Here is a 20,433-nt window from a genome sequence, read left to right as displayed (position 1 = left end):
CATCATGTTATCCTTAGCTGACTTCTTTGCTAGATTCAATTTCCTAGTAAGTTCCTTCCTTCAATTTCTCCTTACTTCCACAGCCATTTCTAACTCTATTTCTTTCCAATCTGCACCTCCTTCTTAGTCTATTTTCCTGTTATAATAAAGTGGGTCTTTACCATTCCTTGCCACCTTTAAAAGTACAAATCTGTTTCCACATTCCTCAACAATTTCTTTAAACCCATCCCAGAGTCTGTTTACATTCTTATTTATCGTTTTCCACTGATCATAGTGACTTTTTAAAAACTTCTCGTGCCTGCTTTATCAGTCTATCTTGCTGGGTCAAGTGTGCTATTTTTTCTTTTCTGTTACTTGCATTACATCACACCGACACAGATAGGTCTTATGGCGACGATGGGACAGGGAAGGTCTAGGAGTGGGAAGGAAGCAGCCGTGGCCTTAATTAAGGTACAGCCCCAGCATTTGCCTGGTGTGAAAATGGGAAACCACGGAAAACCATCTTCAGGGCTGCTGACAGTGGGGTTCGAACCTACTATCTCCCAAATACTGGATACTGGCCGCACTTAAGCGACTGCAGCTATCGAGCTCGGTGGTCAAGTGTGCCAGCAGAGCGGGAGTGAAGTTGGAGCGGTGAGTGCAGGAGGGAAGTTAAGAGTGGCGAGGAAGATGATTGGTGTGGAACAATATTGGGTAATTATTGGAAGATGGCAGGGGAGAAGGAAGAAGGAAACAGCCAAAAGAGAGGGAGATAAAGTGGATTTGGGAATGAAGGGTGACTGGATGTTGGTGATTATGGTACTGCTAGTTAGAGGGGGCGTGGAAGTAAACCCCAGGTTGATTTCCAGTGGCAAAATGAGCTGAGAAGAAGTGCATGTCATAAGGAGGGTGGTAAAGGAGGTTGTGGAAGAAGTTTGCCCGTTTGAACAGATTAAAAATATGATGGAGGAACAAGTGAAGGAGTTTGAAAATATAAGACAATGGATACAGACAAAAACGGACGAAACAATGACCAAAGTGGGGAACAACGAGGGAGAAATTGTGTTACTCTGAGAGAAAATACGAAATATGGAAGAGGAGATGTTGAAGCTCAAGAAAGAAATAGAATACAGTAGTAGGAACGCAGGAATAAATGCTTTATTCATATATGGGGTGCTAGAAAATGGAGAGGACAAAGTGGGGACAATTTATAAAGTAGTAGACGTCATCCAGAACAAAATGAAAATCAACTTCAGCGAAGTAGATATAGATGATGCGGAAAGGATAGGTAAAGCACATGGTAACATTCCTATAAAAATGGAAGTTGTTATCCACATTGATGGCTGAAATAGTGATAAGAAACATGGGGAACCTACAGAATGAAAAAATTTGGATTAAGAGAGACATGGGAAGAGAAGGGAACAAGAATCTGAAAATCCTAAAGAAGCATCTGGTGAGGGCCAGACTTTAAGGATTAAGAGCACACATTAGCCCTTTACTGCATGAATTATTTTTCGTTTTCGTTTGGTGAAGAAAATTTCAAGCTTCAATGTTCAACTTGCGTTCAGTGTTTTAGATTTACCAGCAATTCTTAACTGGAGCTAATAGCTTAACACTCGTATGTGATGTGGATTGCCATAACGGGGTATATATACGATTTTTCAGGATTTTATGCTAAGCTTTTAACATTCAAAGACCGAACATTACTGCGTACTGGCCATGGGTACGTATTGCAGGGCGCAAGTATACTTGCACGACCGTAGGTCGGTAATGTCTTCGAGGTTGAGCCAGAGGTACTCCTGAACCCTGTGGTAATGTGATGGGGAGGGCCCACGTAAAATAAACGGTGGTTGGTACGCATGGATGCTGACAGGGTGGAAGGAGTACCTTTGGTTGTAGGGCTGTTTTGTCTTATGTTATGTAAACAAAAAAACAAAAAAAAAAGGCATCACTGGTATATGTCTTTAAATTACTGTACAGTTAAAGGTGTGCCGGAAAACTACCTCTGTCCACAATCTGTATCCATTTATACAGGTGAAAAGTTGTATGTTGCCTGAGGGCAGCAGTATGCAGTAAAGGGTTAGGGGGCAGCAATTAGTGGTAACTAATGACAGACGGGTCAGATTTTGGAATGTGACAAAATTACGGGCATTAGAGAAGGGCCTGATGCAGGAAGCAGTGATGGGGAAGAGAGGAAAAGAAAGCAGCGCCGGAGAAGACGGGCATGGTGACAAGGAAAGAACAAATGGAAGTAGTGAGCTTAGTATAGCATCGAGATTGGAGGAAAGGCAGGCAAGAGGAGCACAGAGGAACAGTGAGATCATAGAGACTATTGTAGAAGGAATCAGTGAAGTGCTGGGGAAGAGAAAGCGCAAGAAATGGCAAGTGGACAAACGCATTGTAAAATAATGGTTTGAGGGAAGAAGCAGAAGTAAGAGAAACTATTATTAAGGGGAGAAGCACGAGTTTAAAGGAACTATGGGGTAAGAAAGGTAAAAGTGATGAAGGGATAGTAATGAGAAGTAAAAAGTCAAGTACTATTAGTAAGTAAGCTAGGTAATAATGAAAGGTGATTCGGTCTGTAAATAACGAGATTGGAAGATGTTAAGTCAAATTTGGTAGGTGTTGAAGAGTGCATAAGTGAAGGTAATAGTGGTGATGATTAAGAGGCTGATTTGGCAGTGTATAAGAATGAGTAATTATTATAAAGAAGGTTGGCTGAAAGGTGGTGGGAGTTTGGTCTTAGTGATTAGAGTTAATATTAAGAAGTTAAATATGGTGAGTGGTGGAGTGTGTTTGTTAACTGTACAAGAGGAAGTAAATTAATGATGGAAATGTATTGTTATTTGTAAGAGGTAGATTTGGTGATGTGTAAGAGTAATTAATTATTGAGGTTGGTGATATAATAAACGGTGGCTGTAAGGTGGTTGGAGGTTGGTCTTAGAGAGATTAGAGTTACTGTTCAGAAGCTGAATTAGGTAGGTGCTGGAGTGTGTTTATTAATTGTATTTGAGCTAAGAATGAGTAAGTCATTTAATTTGTAATTTAATATGGAGTTTGGATTGGTGTAAATGGAGTATAGTTAAGTATATCAGAAATATAAGTGAATTTAAGTATGATTATGGTTAAGAGGTTGAACTAGTGGTGTGTAAGAGTGATTAATTATTATAATGAAGGTTCGCTGAAGGGTTGTTGGAGTTTGGGCTAAGAATAATTAGAGTTACTATTAAGAAGCTAAATTTGGTAAATGATGAAGAGTGTGTGTGTGAATTGTATAAGAGGCAGCAAGTTAATGGTGGAATTGTATTGTTATTTGTAAGAGGTTAATTTGGTGGTATGTGACAGTGATTAATTATTGAGTTTGGTGATATAATGAAGAGTGACTGTAAGGTGGTTGGAATTTGGTCTGTGATTGATTAGAGGTACTGTTAAGAAGCTAAATTAGGTACGTGGTGGAGTGTGTTTGTTAACTGTATTTGAGCAAAGTGTGAGTAAGTTATTTAATGTGTAATTTAATGTGGAGTTTGGATTATTGCAGCCTGGAAGTGTTTCCGGTTTGCTAAGACTGATAAATTTATTTAAATGGTAAGAAGTTGGAGGATGAGGTCATAGGGATTAATGAGAGGTAACTTGAAAGTAGAACAGTGCACAAAGAGGAATAAGTAAAAACATAATAGAGGACACAGACTTAGCAGATGGCACAATGTTATGGTTGGTCAGCAAGTTGTAAAAGATTGCTGAGTGAATATGTAGCAGTGGAATGTATTATGACTTGCTGTATCAGCCTGGAGAGGAAAAGTAGGGCATTGCCGTTCATATAAGTAGGCAAGTGCCAGATTACCGTTTTAATTTTTCTTGTTTTTTTTTAAGTCATTTTGGTGGGTTTTTTCCTGTTCAGAACAGTTGCCGTGCGTATGATTTTTTGTTTTGTTTTGCTGATGCTCGGATTATGTATTATTGTGATGTATTACCAAGGTGTTCAGGTCTCCAATAGGGGCTGGCCACAGGCCATTTAGTCGTGGCGAAGATTATTCACTCTAATTTTCTCTATTTTGGTTGTTTGATTGCTTATTTTATATAATTTAATCTAACTTTCTGTTAATGTAATTACTGTGTTTCCTTCTTGTTACTGTATTTGTTCAGTAAATGGAGTTGAAGAGCTTGTTTAGGTATGGACATTACACAGTTTAATAAGGGAGGAAACTCTGTATAGACTCATTAAATAAATTGGCTTTATCAGCCAAATGGTACTGCCTACTAGTCCTACTTTTAAGACCTTCCTTTCTATCAAATTTATTTTCAACTACGACAAAAACAGCTTCATGATCACTAATACCATCTATTACTTTGATTTCTCTATAGAGTTCATCCGGTTTTACCAGCACCACATCCAGAATATTCTTCCCTTTAGTTGGGTCCATCAATTTCTGAATCAGGTGCCCTTCCCATATTAACTTATTTGCCATTTATTGGTCATGCTTCCTGTCATTCGAATTACCTTCCCAATTGACATTTGGTAAATTGAGATCTCCTGCTACAATCACATTCCTTTCCATGTCCTTTCCCACACAGCTGATTTATCTTATAAAATAATTCTGAATCAGCGTCAGCGCTACTCTTTCCCGGTCTGTACACTACAAAGACATCAAGTTGCCTATTATCTTTAGAAACGAGCCTTACACCTAGAATTTCATATTTGTCATCTTTAACTTTTTCGTAGCTTACAAATTCTTTTCACCAGAATGAATACTCCCCCTCCTACCATTCCTATCCTATCTCTACGATACACACTCCAGTTCTGTGAGAAAATTTCTGCATCCATTATATCATTTTTCATCCCTACTTGACTTCCATATCCCTGTAACCTTATCACAGCTCCCTAGACCACCCTGTTTCCTTGAATGTACATCCCTACAACCTTTTTATACAAAATTCCTAACTTACACGTACCACTGCGATTTAAGTGAAGGCCATCTGAGCCCAGATCCCTATCTACTACCCACCCGTTAGGATCTACAAATATCACTCCCAGTTTCCCACATACCCACTCCATCTCATTTAAATCCCCAATTACCTTCCAGTCAGTATCCCTCCTACACAGTATTCCACTGATATCAATCTCCGCTTCCTCCGGTGGAGCATATGAAGGGCACTTATAAACATTTTAAGTAAAAAAATTTGTTTCATATAATTTTTTAACTTTTAATTCCACTGTCCAATACAGTGGAAACTCGATTCTTCGTTTATATGGATGGACCACGGGAAAACAGAAAGTCAGGGAATGAATTAAACCATTAACAATTTGGCCAAATATCACAGTAATGAAATATGTATAGTTATAATCTTACAAAAATTCCCAAACCAAACTACAGGCGTACCAAGTGACTGCTGCTCAGCCCAAAGTCCTGCAGATTGAGGTATAGGATGGTCAGTGTGACTAATTATCTCTGCCGTTATTCCTGGCTCTCTATACCAGGGTCACCACCTCGTCAGGTAGCTCCTCATTAATCGTAATCACATAGGCTGAGTGAACCTAGAACCTGCTCATATTCAAGTAGAAATGTCTGTCCTGTCCTGGCCTGTTGTTATTGTTGAACTGTAGAAGTATTGTAAAGAAAGGAATAGAATTAAGTAATTTAATAGATATATATTTACCAGATATTGTGATAGGAGTTGAATCATGGCTGAGAAATGATTTAATGGATGCAGAAATTTTCTCACGGCACTGGAGTGTTTATCGTAGAGATAGGATAGGAATGGTGGGAGGGGGAGTATTCATTCTGGTGAAAGAAGAATTTGTAAGCTACGAAAAAGTTAAAGATGAGAATCATGAAATTCTAGGTGTAAGGCTCATTTCTAAAGATAATAGGTAACTTGATATATTTGGAGTGTACAGACCGGGTAAGGGTAGCAATGACGCGGATTTGGAATTATTTGATAGGATAGTCTGCTATGTGGGAAACGACATGGAAAGAAATGTGATTGTAGCAGGAGATCTGAATTGCCAGATGTCAATTGGGAAGGAAATGCGAACGACAGGAAGCATGACCAACAAATGGCAAATAAGTTAATATGGGAAGGACAGCTGATTCAGAAAGTGATGGAACCAACCAGAGGGAAAAATATCCTGGATGTGGTGCTGATAAAACCAGATGAGCTCTATAGGGAAACTGAAGTAATAGATGGTATTAGTGATCAGGAAGCTGTTTTTGTCGTAGTTAAAAATACATGTGATAGAAAGGAAGGTCATAAAAGTAGGACTATTAGGCAGTACCATATGGCTGATAAAGCAGGGATGAGGCAGTTTCTAAAAAGTAACTATGATCGGTGGAAAACGGTAAATAAAAATGTAAACAGACTCTGGGATGGGTTTAAAGAAATTGTTGAGGAATGCGAAAACAGGTTTGTACCTTTATGGGTGGTAAAGAATGGCAAAGACCCACCTTATTTAATAGAGAAATAGAGACTAAGAAGGAGGTGCAGACTGGAAAGAAATAGAGTTAGAAACGGCTGTGGAAGTAAGGAGAAATTGAAGGAACTTACTGGAAAATTGAATCTAGCAAAGAAGGCAGCTAAGGATAACATGTTGGCAAGCATAATTGCCAGTCATACAAATTTTAGTGAAAAATGGAAGGGTATGTATAGGTATTTTAAGGCAGAAACAAGTTCTAAGAAGGACATTCCTGGAATAATTAATGAACAAGGGAAGTGTATATGTGAGGATCTTCAAAAGGCAGAAGTATTCAGTCAGCAGTATGTAAGGATTGTTGGTTACAAGGATAATGTCGAGATAGAGGAGGTGACCAAGGCCAAAGAAGTATTAAAATTTACATATGATAATGACATTTACAATAAGATACGGAAGTTGAAAACTAGAAAAGCAGCTGGAATTGATCAGATTTCTTGAGATATACTAAATATAATAGGTTGGGATATAGTACCATATCTGAAGTACTTATTTGATTATTGTTTGGTGGGAGGAGCTATACCAGATGAATGGAGATTTGCTATAGTAAGCCCAGTGTATAAAGGAAAGGGTGATAGACATAAAGCCGAAAACTACAGGCCAGAAAGTTTGACATGCATTGTATGTAAGCTTTGGGAAGGCATTCTTTCTGATTATATTAGACATGTTTGTGAAATTAATAACTGGTTTGATGGAAGGCAGTTCAGTTTTAGGAAAGGTTATTCCACTGAAGCTCAACTTGTAGGATTCCAGCAAGATATAGCAGATATTTTGGATTCTGGAGGTCAAATGGACTGTATCGCGATTGGTCTAAAGCATTTGATAGGGTGGATCATGGAAGACTACTGGCAAAAATGAGTGCAATTGGACTAGACAAAAGAGTGACTGAATGGGTTGCTATATTTCTAGAAAATAGATCTCCTCAGAGAATTAGAGTAGGTGAAGCTTTATCTGACCCTGTAATAATTAAGAGGGGAATTCCTCAAGGCAGTATTATCGGACCTTTATGTTTTCTTATACAGGGTGAAGCGAAATTCGCGCACTCGGGCGTCAAAGCGCGACTACTCACATGCCAGCAATAAAAAAATATATCTCACAAAAGTTCGTCCTGCGAGTATATCCGGCAGAAAAAGGACGGTGAAGAGAGGCAATCTGGCAACACTGTAACCACATGTAGAGTAACTACCTCTTTCAGCACATATTTGTCGTTCGGTACAGTTGGTGCAGAAGATAGAGTTTTGGGGTAGCGTACAGGAGGTCGAGGGGTCGATCCTGGGTTGAGGGCATATTTTTTATTTCGTAAATGTAGTCCAGGTGGTATGGTAGGCATCTTAATCATCAACAGAGAATAAACTCACGCCCACGACGCCCTCTTTCAAAGCTGACCAATGAAAACGATTGTTTTCATTTCTAGGATTGTGGTATCTAAGTGCAAATGGGTTCTAGAGGACCCACTACAATCACTCTTGACGATTAAGATGCCAGATACCATACCACCTGGACTACATTTACAAAATAAAAAACATACGCCTCAACCCATGATAGACCCCTCGACCTCCTGCATGCTAACCCAAAACTCTATCCACTGCACCAACTGTACAGCTCGGCTGATAAGTGCTGACAGAGGTAGTTGCCCTACATGTGGTTACAGTGTTGCCAGATTGCCACTCTTCAACGTCCTTTTTCTGTCAGATATACTCGGAGGACGAACTTTTGTCAGAGACATTTTTTTATTGCTGGCATGTGAGGAGTCGCGCTGCGACGCCAGAGTGCACGAATTTCGCTTCACTCTTTATATATAAATGGTATGAGTAAAAGAGTGGAATCAGAGGTAAGGCTTTTTGCGGATGATGTTATTCTCTATAGAGTGATAAATAAGTTATAAGATTGTGAGCCACTGCAGCATGATCTCGAAAATATCGTGAGACGGACAGCAGGCAATGGTATGTTGATAAACAGGGTTAAAAGTCAGGTTGTGAGTTTCACAAATAGGAAAAGTCCTCTCAGTTTTAATTACTGTGTTGATGGGGTGAAAGTTCCTTTTGGGGATCATTGTAAGTATCTAGGTGTTAATATAAGGAAAGATCTTCATTGGGGTAATCACATAAATGGGATTGCAAATAAAGGGTACATATCTCTGCACATGGTTATGAGGGTGTTTAGGGTTTGTAGTAAGGATGTAAAGGAGAGGGCATATAAGTCTCTGGTAGGACCCCAACTAGAGTATGGTTCCAGTGTATGGGACCCTCACCAGGATTACCTGATTCAAGAACTGGAAAAAATCCAAAGAAAAGAAGCTTGATTTGTTCTGGGTTACAAAAATGTTGCAAAGTTTGGGTTGGGAAGAATTGAGAGAAAGAAGAAGAGCTGCTCGGCTAAGTGGTATGTTCCGAGCTGTCAGCGGAGAGATGGCGTGGAATGACATTAGTAGACGAATAAGTTTGAGTGGCGTTTAAAAAAGTAGGAAAGATCACAATATAAAGTTAAAGTTGGAATTCAAGAGGACAAACTGGGGCAAATATTGATTTATAGGAAGGGGAGTTAGGGATTGGAATTACTTACCAAGGGAGACGTTCAATAAATTTCCGATTTCTTTGAAATCATTTAGGAAAAGGCTAGGAAAACAACAGATAGGGAATCTGCCACCTGGGTGACTGCGCTAAATGCAGATCAGTATTTATTTATTTACTGACTGTCTGACTGACTGTCTGACTGACTGACTGACTGACTGACTGACCGAGTTGAATCTGGGGCCTCCAGTTGAATTTATCCATCAGAGGCTCTCTTTCCTCTTCCACTAGCAGCACATCGAACCTTTGTCATTATTTTTCTTTTCCAAATTTCCTTTGTACTATTGCTTCTTGCAGATTGACATACATTTTTAATAATTAATATCAATTACTCCCTTTTGAAAATGATCAACCACAGTTACAACAATGGGAACATCCCTCCAGACTGGTAGAAATCCACATTGGTAAGCATGCAAAACAAAAACTTTATATATAAACAACGTTGCGATTAATGAGTCGTACTCCATTCATATTGTGATTTCGTGCTAAAGGATGAAGCAGAAGTCCTTGAGCACTGAAATGAGAAGATTAAAGTGGGGAATGAGAATCAGTATGAAGAAAAGCAAGACGATGGAGAGAGGGAAGAGGCAATAAAATTTGCAGACAATTGGTTTGAAACTAGAGAAAACTCCCACTTCTTGGGAAGTGTATCACTGGAGAATTCAAGACTTAATCAGCAGGATGATATAACTTTGAAGTGATTTTTACTAGAGTTTGAAATCTACAATAAACAAACATATATCTAAGTACAAGGCACACTACATGCTTATAATGTTACATTCAGCTGGGATCTGGCCAGAAACAAAGAAGGATGAAATATCTGAAGAAGTACATTACAAATAAATATAGAATGAAGAAAGAAAGGTGGAAATGTTGAGTGATAAAAAAGCAAACAAGCTTGTAGCTTTATGGGACTTGATAACGTGAACATAACTAGACTTCCAGTTTTATGTGGCATCTCAAAAGATAAACAAAGAAAAGATGCTAGTACAAACTATGGAATTAAAAATTTAAGCAATGAAATGCTGAGGAAGACCCAGAATACAATGGTTGGACCTGATTAATGGAAACTAAAAGGCCTGGATTGCAACACGATACTGTGTAAGAAGTTGTGGAAAATTAAGAGTCAACTGGAAAAGAACCATAATCCCTCAACTTGACTGAATGCTTCAATTGGTTAATAAACACTCGGAACATCATAATAATAATAAAAGTTGTATGGCCTCAGCTTCTGCGTGCAGGCATTTTGATAAGACAACATTTAGGTTTTTCTATGTGTCATTTTCGATGTTCCATTTGTGCCGCACCTCATTACCTTCATATCTTGCTTTTGTATTTTACAGATATCACATTCTTTATGATATTATAGGTCATTATCACATTCTTTACAATATTATAGATCAATCTGTTATGGCTGCTTAGTATTCTCTATGCCAGACTTGACGTGTAATTCATCCTGATTAGACAGATGGCACTTCACGTAACAGAGAATTGCCAAAGCACTTCTTCCCAGCTTACCTTTGATTTGAGTTATCTCTGGTCGTCTGACAATAATAAGTTTGGAGAAAAGATGGAGACGTTGAAATGCGAGATGGCCTTCATCTCGTACAAATGGTACTAGAAAAGATATAAACCTTATTTTAAATGGCTCTCTAAGTTTAGAGTCATGAATATGATTACTTCAATCTCAAGGTATTTATCCTACTTATCCTCTCTTGGCTTGCCATAGTTACGCTAGTTCGTTTACTGAGAGATCCATTGTTTAATGTATTATTCTTTATAATTTTGCTGCAGACTTATTTCACTGTCCTTCCTTTCTTTTCACGTCTGCTTATGTTTACTCGTTCCTGCAATAGAGCGAAAGGTGGCACCGATCCGATTATTTTGTGTGTGAGATGAGTTTACTTGTTATTTTGATTGGAGACCTTTTAATTCTCTGTGTCCTTGACGTTTTGGCTCAAGCTTATGTTCTGCATAGTGGTTTAACACCGATAGCGTACGATTCATGTTCGCCTAGATGTGCGATATGATTACATGTTATGTGACGTGCAAGTTATTTACGTTATGTGTTTAGACTGGCTGGGCCAGGCCTCTTTGCGGTGACCCAGGTTTTCTGATCTGTGCTCTCGGATGAAGTTCATGAGCCGTTGTCTGAATCATGTCATGCTGTTACGACTTTTGTCGTTACATGTCTTGCTATTATATTTGTATACCCTCTGCTTCGCATGTTTGGTCTCTGAGTGTGTGTGGGTGTGGAGTGGTTATCGGACCTGTGTTACTTTTCAGTATCTTATGGATATTTGTTTTTTGTCATTATTCTTATTTTTATCTCACTATTGTTACTGGCTGCCTCAGCCGATTAATATGTTTATTTCAGGAATTTGCTCTCATTTTACTTGCTTTCTGACTCATGTTTATTTGTTTCTGTAACTATGGCAACTCCTTTCTTACCCTCTTGTATTCCATATTTGTTTACTTTTCTGGCGTCTTTGATTTATGGAGATGTAATCTCTATGTGGATTGTCAGAAACCATATTTTTATAAAAATCTGTACTTTATCTGGGGAGTTGTTAGATCTTATTGTGTGAAGGCTGTTGCTTTCACCTCGAGATAGTGAATGGTCCCTTTTAAGAAAGAAATACTTTATATCAGATACAAAGAAAACAAGCCAATAAGTCAAGTGATTTTTACTGTGGTTGGAGCATCGTTACACATTATGTATGTGAGTATTTGACTCCCTGTATCCCCATCAATTTATTTTTTTCTAATCTTCAGATCATTTACCTTTGCTTTTATGTTAATAAACTTCATTCATTTAAATTGACCTTTGCTCTACGTTATTGTCTCTCTGTTTTGGGGGCATGCCTTTTACACTTTGTTCATTAGTCGGAGGCCCGGATTCCTGGCAGTTCTTAGCCAGTTTTGACCGATCCAAACAAGGTAGGTAGTACACATTTTACTCAACCAGATTATAGAGAAACCACAATTCTACTGGGCAGCCTATGGCTGAGTTTTAATAAATTTTGTTGAGTAAACTCTGAATGTGTCACTAGAGATCTTTAATATGCTGACACTGTACGTCAAGGAGTACCAAATACACTTCTTTCCGATCCTCAAAAATCTGACACCCTCTGCCGAGTTGGAATGTGTAACCTTGGGACACAAATGGTGACACACTACCATTAATTCTCAGAAAGAATTTAAAACACAGGTAAGAAACTTTACAAAGTTGCATATGTTAGGAAAGAAATGGAGAGCAAAAGAATACATTGATAGAATTTGCACCAAAGAAATAAACCTCACGCATTGTTACAGTGACAGCACCTCAACAACTATAAACTTTACTGTAGACTGCTTGGCCTTCCACAATGGCTTAACCACTAACACTCCAACCAAACACATACAGAGTTACCACAGAACCTGTGAAACTCCTCCATTCTCATACCTCCTACCCTAGGGGATTCTGTAGTGGAACATCCCCAGAACTCGGTTCAGGGCCTCAATATCAGATAATTGCTCCTCTCCTCCCACCCTGCACTTTCTAAAAATATACTCTCTCCTCTGTTTCTAGTGATTCTGAATTAAGGGAAAGGAGTATTCTATTCTTTTATACATTAAAGCCACAGCAATAATGATATATACAGGGTGAAGCGTAATTCGCGCACTCGGCCGTCGCAGCGCGACTCCTCACATGCCAGCAATAAAAAAATGTCTCTTACAAAATTCGCCTTGCGAGTATATCCGGTAGAAAATGGACGTTAGAGTAGCAATCTGGCAACACTGTAACCATATGTAGGGTAACTACCACTGTCAGCACGTCGTCGTCGTCGTCGTGCTGTACAGTTGGTGCAGTGGGTAGAGTTTTTGGTTGGCATGCAGGTCGATGGTTCGATCCTGGGTTGAGGCGCATTTTTCATTGATAATTTCCATCTGACATTACCTACTGTAATACAGTAAGACATCGTTTCTGAGGTCACATGTATCCTACATTTACAACATAATAATAATAATAATAATAATAATAATAATAATAATAATAATACTACATTGAGATACGTACTAAACAGCATGCGGTTACCAGACGCAACACGCAATGTTGAAAGGCAGAATTATTGGGACCATGGTGATAACACATACAAATTGTAACCGAGTTTGGACATTATTCGCAGAGTACGTTGCTAGGCCTACTGGTAACGTAAGGCCCTAACGAAATGTAATGGACCTAATCGAGGCAAGAATAATAGTTGGTACTAATCTATGGGGTCCGCCTCTGTGGTGTAGTGGTTAGCGTGATTAGCTGCCACCCCCGGAGGCCCGGGTTCGATTGAAAAGTGGTATGAGGGCTGGAAAGGGGTCCACTCAGCCTCGGGAGGTCAACTGAGTAGAGGTGAGTTCGATTCCCACCTCAGCCATCCTGGAAGTGGTTTTCCGTGGTTTCCCACTCCTCCTCCAGGCAAATGCCGGGATGGTACCTAACATAAGGCCACGGCCGCTTCCTTCCCTCTTCCTTGCCTATCTCTTCCAATCTTCCCATCCCTCCACAAGGCCCCTGTTAGGCATAGCAGGTTAGGCCGCCTGGGCGAGGTACTGGTCATTCTCCCCAGTTGTATCCCCGACCAAGAGTCTGAAGCTCCAGGACACTGCCCTTGAGGCGGTAGAGGTGGGATCCCTCGCCGTGTCCGAGGGAAAAGCCGACCCTGGAGGGTAAACAGATGATGATGATGATGACTAATATATGGGACCATTGGAGGAGGGTACAAAGAAAACAGGTTTCACATCTAGTAGATGAAGTGGTGCGAATAAGTTCACGCCCACAACGTGGAAAGGGCGCCTTTCAAAGCTGACCAATGAAAACGATTGTTCGTCCATTTCTAGGATCGTAGTATGTAAGTGCAAATGGTTTCTAGAGGACCCGCTGCAATCGCTGTTGACGATTAAGATGCAACCTGGACTACATTTACGAAATAAAAAACATACGCCTCAACCCAGGATCGACCACTCGACCTTCGCATGCTAACCCAAAACTCTATCCATTGCACCAACTGTACAATACTACTAACTACTGCTGACAGAGGTAGTTACCCTACATATGGTTACAGTGTTGCCAGATTGCTAATCTTCAACGTCGTTTTTCTGCCGGATATACTCGCAAGATGAAATTTTGTAAGAGACATTTTTTTATTGCTGGCATGTGAGGAGTCGAGCTGCGACGCCCGAGTGCGCGAATTACACTTCACCCTGTATATATATATATAGCACTGCAGTATAGCATAGCAAAACACATACTTAAATGAATGAATTAACAAACCTGCATTTTACGGGTAGCATTTGCTTGAGCTAATTGTTCATCCAGCCGCAGTTGATAGAGCTTTGCTCTTAGTCGCTGTAGAGCATGCTGTCTGTTTTTAATCTGGGACCTATCAACTTGACTTTCAACAACTATTCCTGAAATAAAAACAACCAAAAACATCTCAGGACAAATACTGTAAAAAGAGTTTTAATTTTATATGTATAATGTAATTTTCTATGTATGTTATCACACTTTATTTTTATTCTATACATCCTACATCAAGAAAGGAGAATCCTGCTGATAGAAAGCAGAAACAAGTTCATTGGTGGCTCAGAGGACAGAGACCCAGACTGGCTGGGTTTGATGAGGAGAAGACCCACCTATGAAGATATGGAGTTTGTCTGTGTTCTTATGTATTTTTGTATTTGCCTTTGTTTCTCCTTCTTGTTGCATCTTCTACCCATCCTAGCTTGTCATAGTGCTTATGCCTGGATCTTCTTACCCTCCTTTCTAGGTTTAAGGATTATTTCTCTCTAACAGAAAAGGAACACAGTAACATCTGTAAGGACCTACATCAGAGAGGAGAAATATGAAGGATGATAGAAAAAAAGAAAACAGACACAGGATAATCATGACACGCTTGTCATACACTTGTTTGTTCACTTTTCATTACATATAGAAACCCGTATGGCTTTTCATTTTGTTTATTTGTCCTGCATTGCTTGTTTTATATCAGCATTATAATCTCTCACCTATTTACCATACTTAGTCCCCATCCTGTTCTTTTTTTTTTTTTTCTGCTGCAAAAAGTATGAGGGAGGTTCCTATTTTGTATGGTGAACATTATTTTTAGGCCTACATGATGTTACAACTTTTAGGCCTACATACCATATTTATTCATGTAATGGATACCACAGCATTCCCCAGTTTTTCTCTAAAATTTTGAAAAGAAAAAAGATCCATGCTTAAAGGATTTTCAAATCGTCTTATAATAGTAGATATTTAAAATCTTAAAACTGGATGGATTGCTGTACCCAATAAAAATAATAAATTTTGTTCAACAGTTGCACACTCAGTTGTGCTGAACATTACAATACTGTACACTTACTGTGAAGCATAGCAATTATTTCCTTAACATGTGTGTATGCAGATGACAGCATGGAGTAGTTTTAGGCCTGTATTCACCAAGACTTCCAAAACTCTGATAACGCTCACTTCCGTATTCACCACAGAATTTATTATCTTGGTTTAAAAAACTAAGATTTGTTTCAATGTGAATTTGAACCTAAAATTTTTCAAACTGATGCATGGAAAACAAATAACCACGCGCTGCCGCCATTAGCGAAAAGTATGCAAGTTGTTCAGTGGTTTTGAACTTTTTGTGATAGTGCTGTTTTTCCTAAATTTGTCGTAAATCATGTCCACTTTTGAGCTGCAAAAACGAAGGAAGAAGCCTAATATGACTTTCCAGAAGGAAATGTACATTAATTTGGTGGCTGACAATATTCACATTATAGAAAATAAGAAAACCAATGGTGTGACGATGCAGATGAAAAATGGTTGGTAGGGAAAAATAGGAAATTAATTTAATTCTCAAGGAAATGAATCTGTTCAGAATGCTCCAAATTTAAAGACAGTTTGGGACAATATGAAGAAACCTGGCAGGAAAACATCAGCAGACAGAAAGATGGAAATCCTGGAAAGAGTAGTAGATCTTATTCGCCCTTCAGTAGAACTCCTATGATGGCGATAGTGAACCATTAGAGGTTAACAACTATGAACAATGGTACTGTAGTCTTGCTGGCAGAGAGATGTGGGTGAGAGTTTAATTTTGAGGTTGAACCAGTGCAATTCGATTGGTGCGAGTATACTAAAAACATGCTGAAGTCATCAATACATCAAGCTCTAAAACAAACTACAGGCTGTGTTACTGTTCCTAATGATTTCCCTGAAGTGAGGAAAGCAATGGGAAACTACCTCACTCCTCATTTCCCTAATACGCCTCTTCAGTGATGCCTAGGCTCTTTATGACAGCTGTTGGTGGAGCTGTGGAGGATCAAACCAGCCTTTGGTCTGAATACCCAACATAATCCTGAAGTGACCATTGTAGATTTGAACATTTCCACAGCCCCTTCAATGTCCTCAGTTTCTCCAGGTGGGCTAAGTGAAGAAGACCAGTGCTTAACAAATCATAACAACCCTTGGCAAAAGTCCATAAGCTGAAAGCTGAGGCAAGAACTAAGTGCACAGAGGAAGCAACCCAGGAGCACTTACGGAAAAAGGAGCTTCACTCTCTTCGTTTAGAGCAGGAGAGAGTCAAACTCAAAACTGAAGAAGTAAAACTTTCCTGATTATCTCTTCCTTCAGCGATCTCTATGCAGCACTGAACATCTGCATTGCTTCCAGTAAGTTGACATTAATGTCTCTCTCTGAGGCACTGTTACATAGCATGCACCAGACCACACAAGCTCTGTAATGCCACTTCACCACATGAATTATGCCCTGATCCAGTGGCTGCAGAAGTGAGGTAGTATTTGGAGGGGGGAAAAAAAAACACCTTTCACATACTCCAAATGGTGAGGTACACAATTGTGAGAGGAGCAGTTGTCTAAGATGAGAAGAATCCTCCTCTTTTCGGCCTTCATCTGACATTTCAGGTACAACAACCACTCTTCGAAGATCACTGATGTCTTCCATGCCTTGTTGTTGTGCCTATATTCACAAGGTAGATGTTGTATTCCCTTGAAGCACCTTGGCTTCCCAAACTTCCCAATAATGAGAGGCTTCAGTTTATCCGTCCCAGTGGAGCTGGTGCACAAAAGAGCTGTTATCTGTTCTTTTGAGCTTTTGCCCCCAGAACACATTATTTCCCTTGAATTCAAGGGTGATTTTTTTCTGAACTCTCCCAGACACAAATGAATATTCAAGGTAGTCAGCAACCACTGCACTTGAATCTGACACAGATTCCTGCACATCACTTTGTGACAGAAGAAAATCCTGAAGACTATGTGCCATGTTTGTTGCCTGCACAATAGTCAAACTCTGTTGAACACTTTGAGGCATATTTTCCTCTTCTACCTCATCACACGGATTCCTGTCACTTATAATATCTGCCACAATCTCTTTTTCAGTGATTTCCTTATCCACTAACACATCATAGTCCACGTTGGCATAATCAGTACCATTTACACTTGTAGGCACATCCAACTTTTCACACAAATGCTTCCAGTTCTCCTTTGTTTCTGCATCCAACTCTTCACTTTCAGCGATGTTGTCTTTTCCATAACCCACTCCAGCTTTTCTAGAGTAAGATGCGGAGAGTCATAAGTCTTTCATTGATTGCAGTGGGAGTAAGTTGGTGATCAATAACCAGTTTAGTCTTCACAGCAAATCCCAGATCATGGATGCAATATTCTTGCTCCTCCTTTCCCTTCCAGAAGATGGTATATCCTGAACTAAACTCAGTAATTTTGCCTTCTGTGGACAGTCTGGCTTTACTCAAAGCAGCAACATCAATGTTTAGTCTAGAGAGCTCATGGGTAATGAGAGCTGTTCTTCTCTCAGTCCTGACATTATCTGACACATCTAGTAAAGTTCTCACATTCCATGTTCCAATTTTCAGAGTGTGACTCCTTCCTGCTTTTGATTTCTGACCGCATGAGGGGTGACCTGCAGGGTGCGGCCGCCCGGCCAGACATAAGATGTGATTGCCGATATTCAGACCACCTTTTCTAGGGCGCTCCCCAAGTGGGGTAGGCAGCAGTAATCCCATATGGCCGGGCTGAGTGGCTCAGATGGTTGAGGCACTGGCCTTCTGACCTCAACTTGGCAGGTTTGATCCTGGCCCAGTCCGGTGGTATTTGAAGGTGCTCAAATATGTCAGCCTCATACCGGTAGATTTACTGGCACGTAAAAGAACTCCTGTGGGACTAAAGGCAGAAACACACTACTGTCACTTAACGTGAACTCTCACTGAGCTGAATCTGCATTGGAGAGGAGGTCGATGATGTCAATGCATGTGGCGTGAAGACAGGAAACACAATGTCCTAATGTTCACAGATCACAGTACACTTCATCTGATGGCAAGCTACGGTAGTACATCCAGTTCATCGGATTCTGATTATCTTTTAATTGCCTGTGCTGTTTCTCTTACCAAGAGTACTGTCTGTCACAAACAACAGTGGGTACATGAAACTAATTTGTGGAGGGAAGAAAAGCGTAAATACTACAATTTGGTAACGGAGCTGAATGGGCATCTAGAAAGATTTCAGATGTACTTCAGGCTGAAAAAAGAGGAATTCAACTACTTACAGAATCTCATCAAGGATGAAATTGTTGGCCGAAGGATACTCTGCATTTGCAACTGATTCGGAGGAATCCTTTATAGGAAGCTTTTCAAATACGAGAAAATTTAAAAAATCATTTCAATTTGCCTGAAGGCACTGCGCCATGGGAATCGCGAATCGTTTGTCATGGAGGAATAAATTGAAAGAAAAGAACTGTGCGGTAGTGAATAGATCAAACAATAAACGTTTATTCACCGATCTCGAATTCAACAGGATAATTTGTGTAGTATTTACATTATTATTATTGTGATAATAATCATAAGTAAGAGTGTGGACTGTTTTGAACAACTGAATACCTATTAAAATTAGTACATTTTAGTACTCACCTGTGATGTTTAATTCCTTTCCTATTTCGTTCCATCCCTCGTGCCGCATTTGCTAGTTTCTATAGTTAATCGAACTTATGTCATACAGATACTCATGCACCCGCACCAATTCAATTAACATTTCTTCCATATCGCTAAAAGAAACTGCTTCTATTCACACCTCACGTCGCCAGATATGTGCTAGAACAGAAAAATGTGCTCCACGTGAGGAGTGCTGTCACCAGATTCTACATCACAATGATGTCAGCCGACGTGAACAGCCGTGACATGAATGCAGTGTGATCACTCTACATTTCGTATATTGTGAAAAAGGCATAGCACATATTTCAGGACATGTTCGATTGCGTCACGATACGCGCAAACTCACGTGAACAGACAGTAATGTGTTTCCACCTTAAATTCCGGCACCTCAGCATCTCCAAAAAAATGTACGACTAGTTAGTGGGACGTAAAGCAAATAACATTATTTTTTATTATAAACAGGCCTGCCCAAACACAGATGCAGGACTGAATTCCTGAGTAGTCACGGACGGGGTCTCAGGGAGACGACCATCACACATCCGCTGCCAACATGCAGGTCCGAACTAGGGGCTTTGAGTTTCACCCGTAACCTGCCCCCACCTTCCATATCCCATCACCGCTGGACTCTGGAAGTAGTAAGTAACATCTGGAAGAAGTGCCACTGGCGTGGGTTTGTTTAGGATGGATCTCAGCATGCCATGAAGTGACCCACGCACTGTGAACTTGAGTCGTGTCCTGCGGTACATATGGAATGAGACATGCAGGATCAAACACTGAGACCGCAACGAACTGCCGCAGACTCAAAGTACTACTGAGGTGCGCCTTCATGACCTCATCTGCCTCCATGACCGTTGGAAACCATAGTAACAGATTCCTCCTCCGCTCATTTCGCCACTGGGCCAAAAGCTACATACCACGAATACTGATTGCAGTTTAAAATTTTCAAAGCTTTATGTGCAACATACCCGCTCACATAATTAGGAGGAACTAAATTAACCCCAAAACCAATTGTGAAATAATCACTGATGATAGCCTTCAGTATGCTACTAGCATTACTTCTATCACTTCAGCAACATGTGTAGAGAAGTCTACACCAACAAGGCTAGTTTATGAACTGGCGAGATAACTTTTCTTCGTAGTGGATCTAAAAGTGAGACTGCAGCTCCTAGCTACCACCGCTTCAGAGAAACATGTAAGTGACAGACAGAAGTAAAGGTCTGGTATCTGGGAAGAATTATATTCCAGAGAGGCAATGATAAACAGAAAATGGAGAAAGGCAAACTATGACAAGTGTATTAGTGAACTGTGTGACCAAAAGTGCAACAGATACCATTTACTTCACTGTCTGAGAAGAACCAAGTTACTGACTACAGCAATTATTGAAAACAGTACTGTCATGACTACTGCCTGGCTGTCTAACCACAATGCTGGAAAA

General features: G+C 39.9%; 1 protein-coding gene across 1 annotated transcript in view; it reads right to left on the bottom strand.

Annotated features, from left to right (window-relative positions):
* mRF1 (mitochondrial translation release factor 1) overlaps positions 1-20,433 on the bottom strand; it is an 80,185-nt gene that overhangs the window by 4,547 nt on the left and 55,205 nt on the right. Inside the window, exon 6 of the mRNA XM_067145240.2 lies at positions 14,324-14,460. Coding sequence (XP_067001341.2) covers positions 14,324-14,460 — 137 coding nt within the window. The remainder of the gene's footprint in view (positions 1-14,323; positions 14,461-20,433) is intronic.

The sequence above is a fragment of the Anabrus simplex genome, chromosome 4, assembly GCF_040414725.1.
Source record: "Anabrus simplex isolate iqAnaSimp1 chromosome 4, ASM4041472v1, whole genome shotgun sequence".
NCBI classification, from domain to species: domain Eukaryota; kingdom Metazoa; phylum Arthropoda; class Insecta; order Orthoptera; family Tettigoniidae; genus Anabrus; species Anabrus simplex.
The sequence above is the reverse complement of the archived record's forward strand: the minus strand, read 5'-3'. Positions and strand labels throughout refer to the sequence as shown.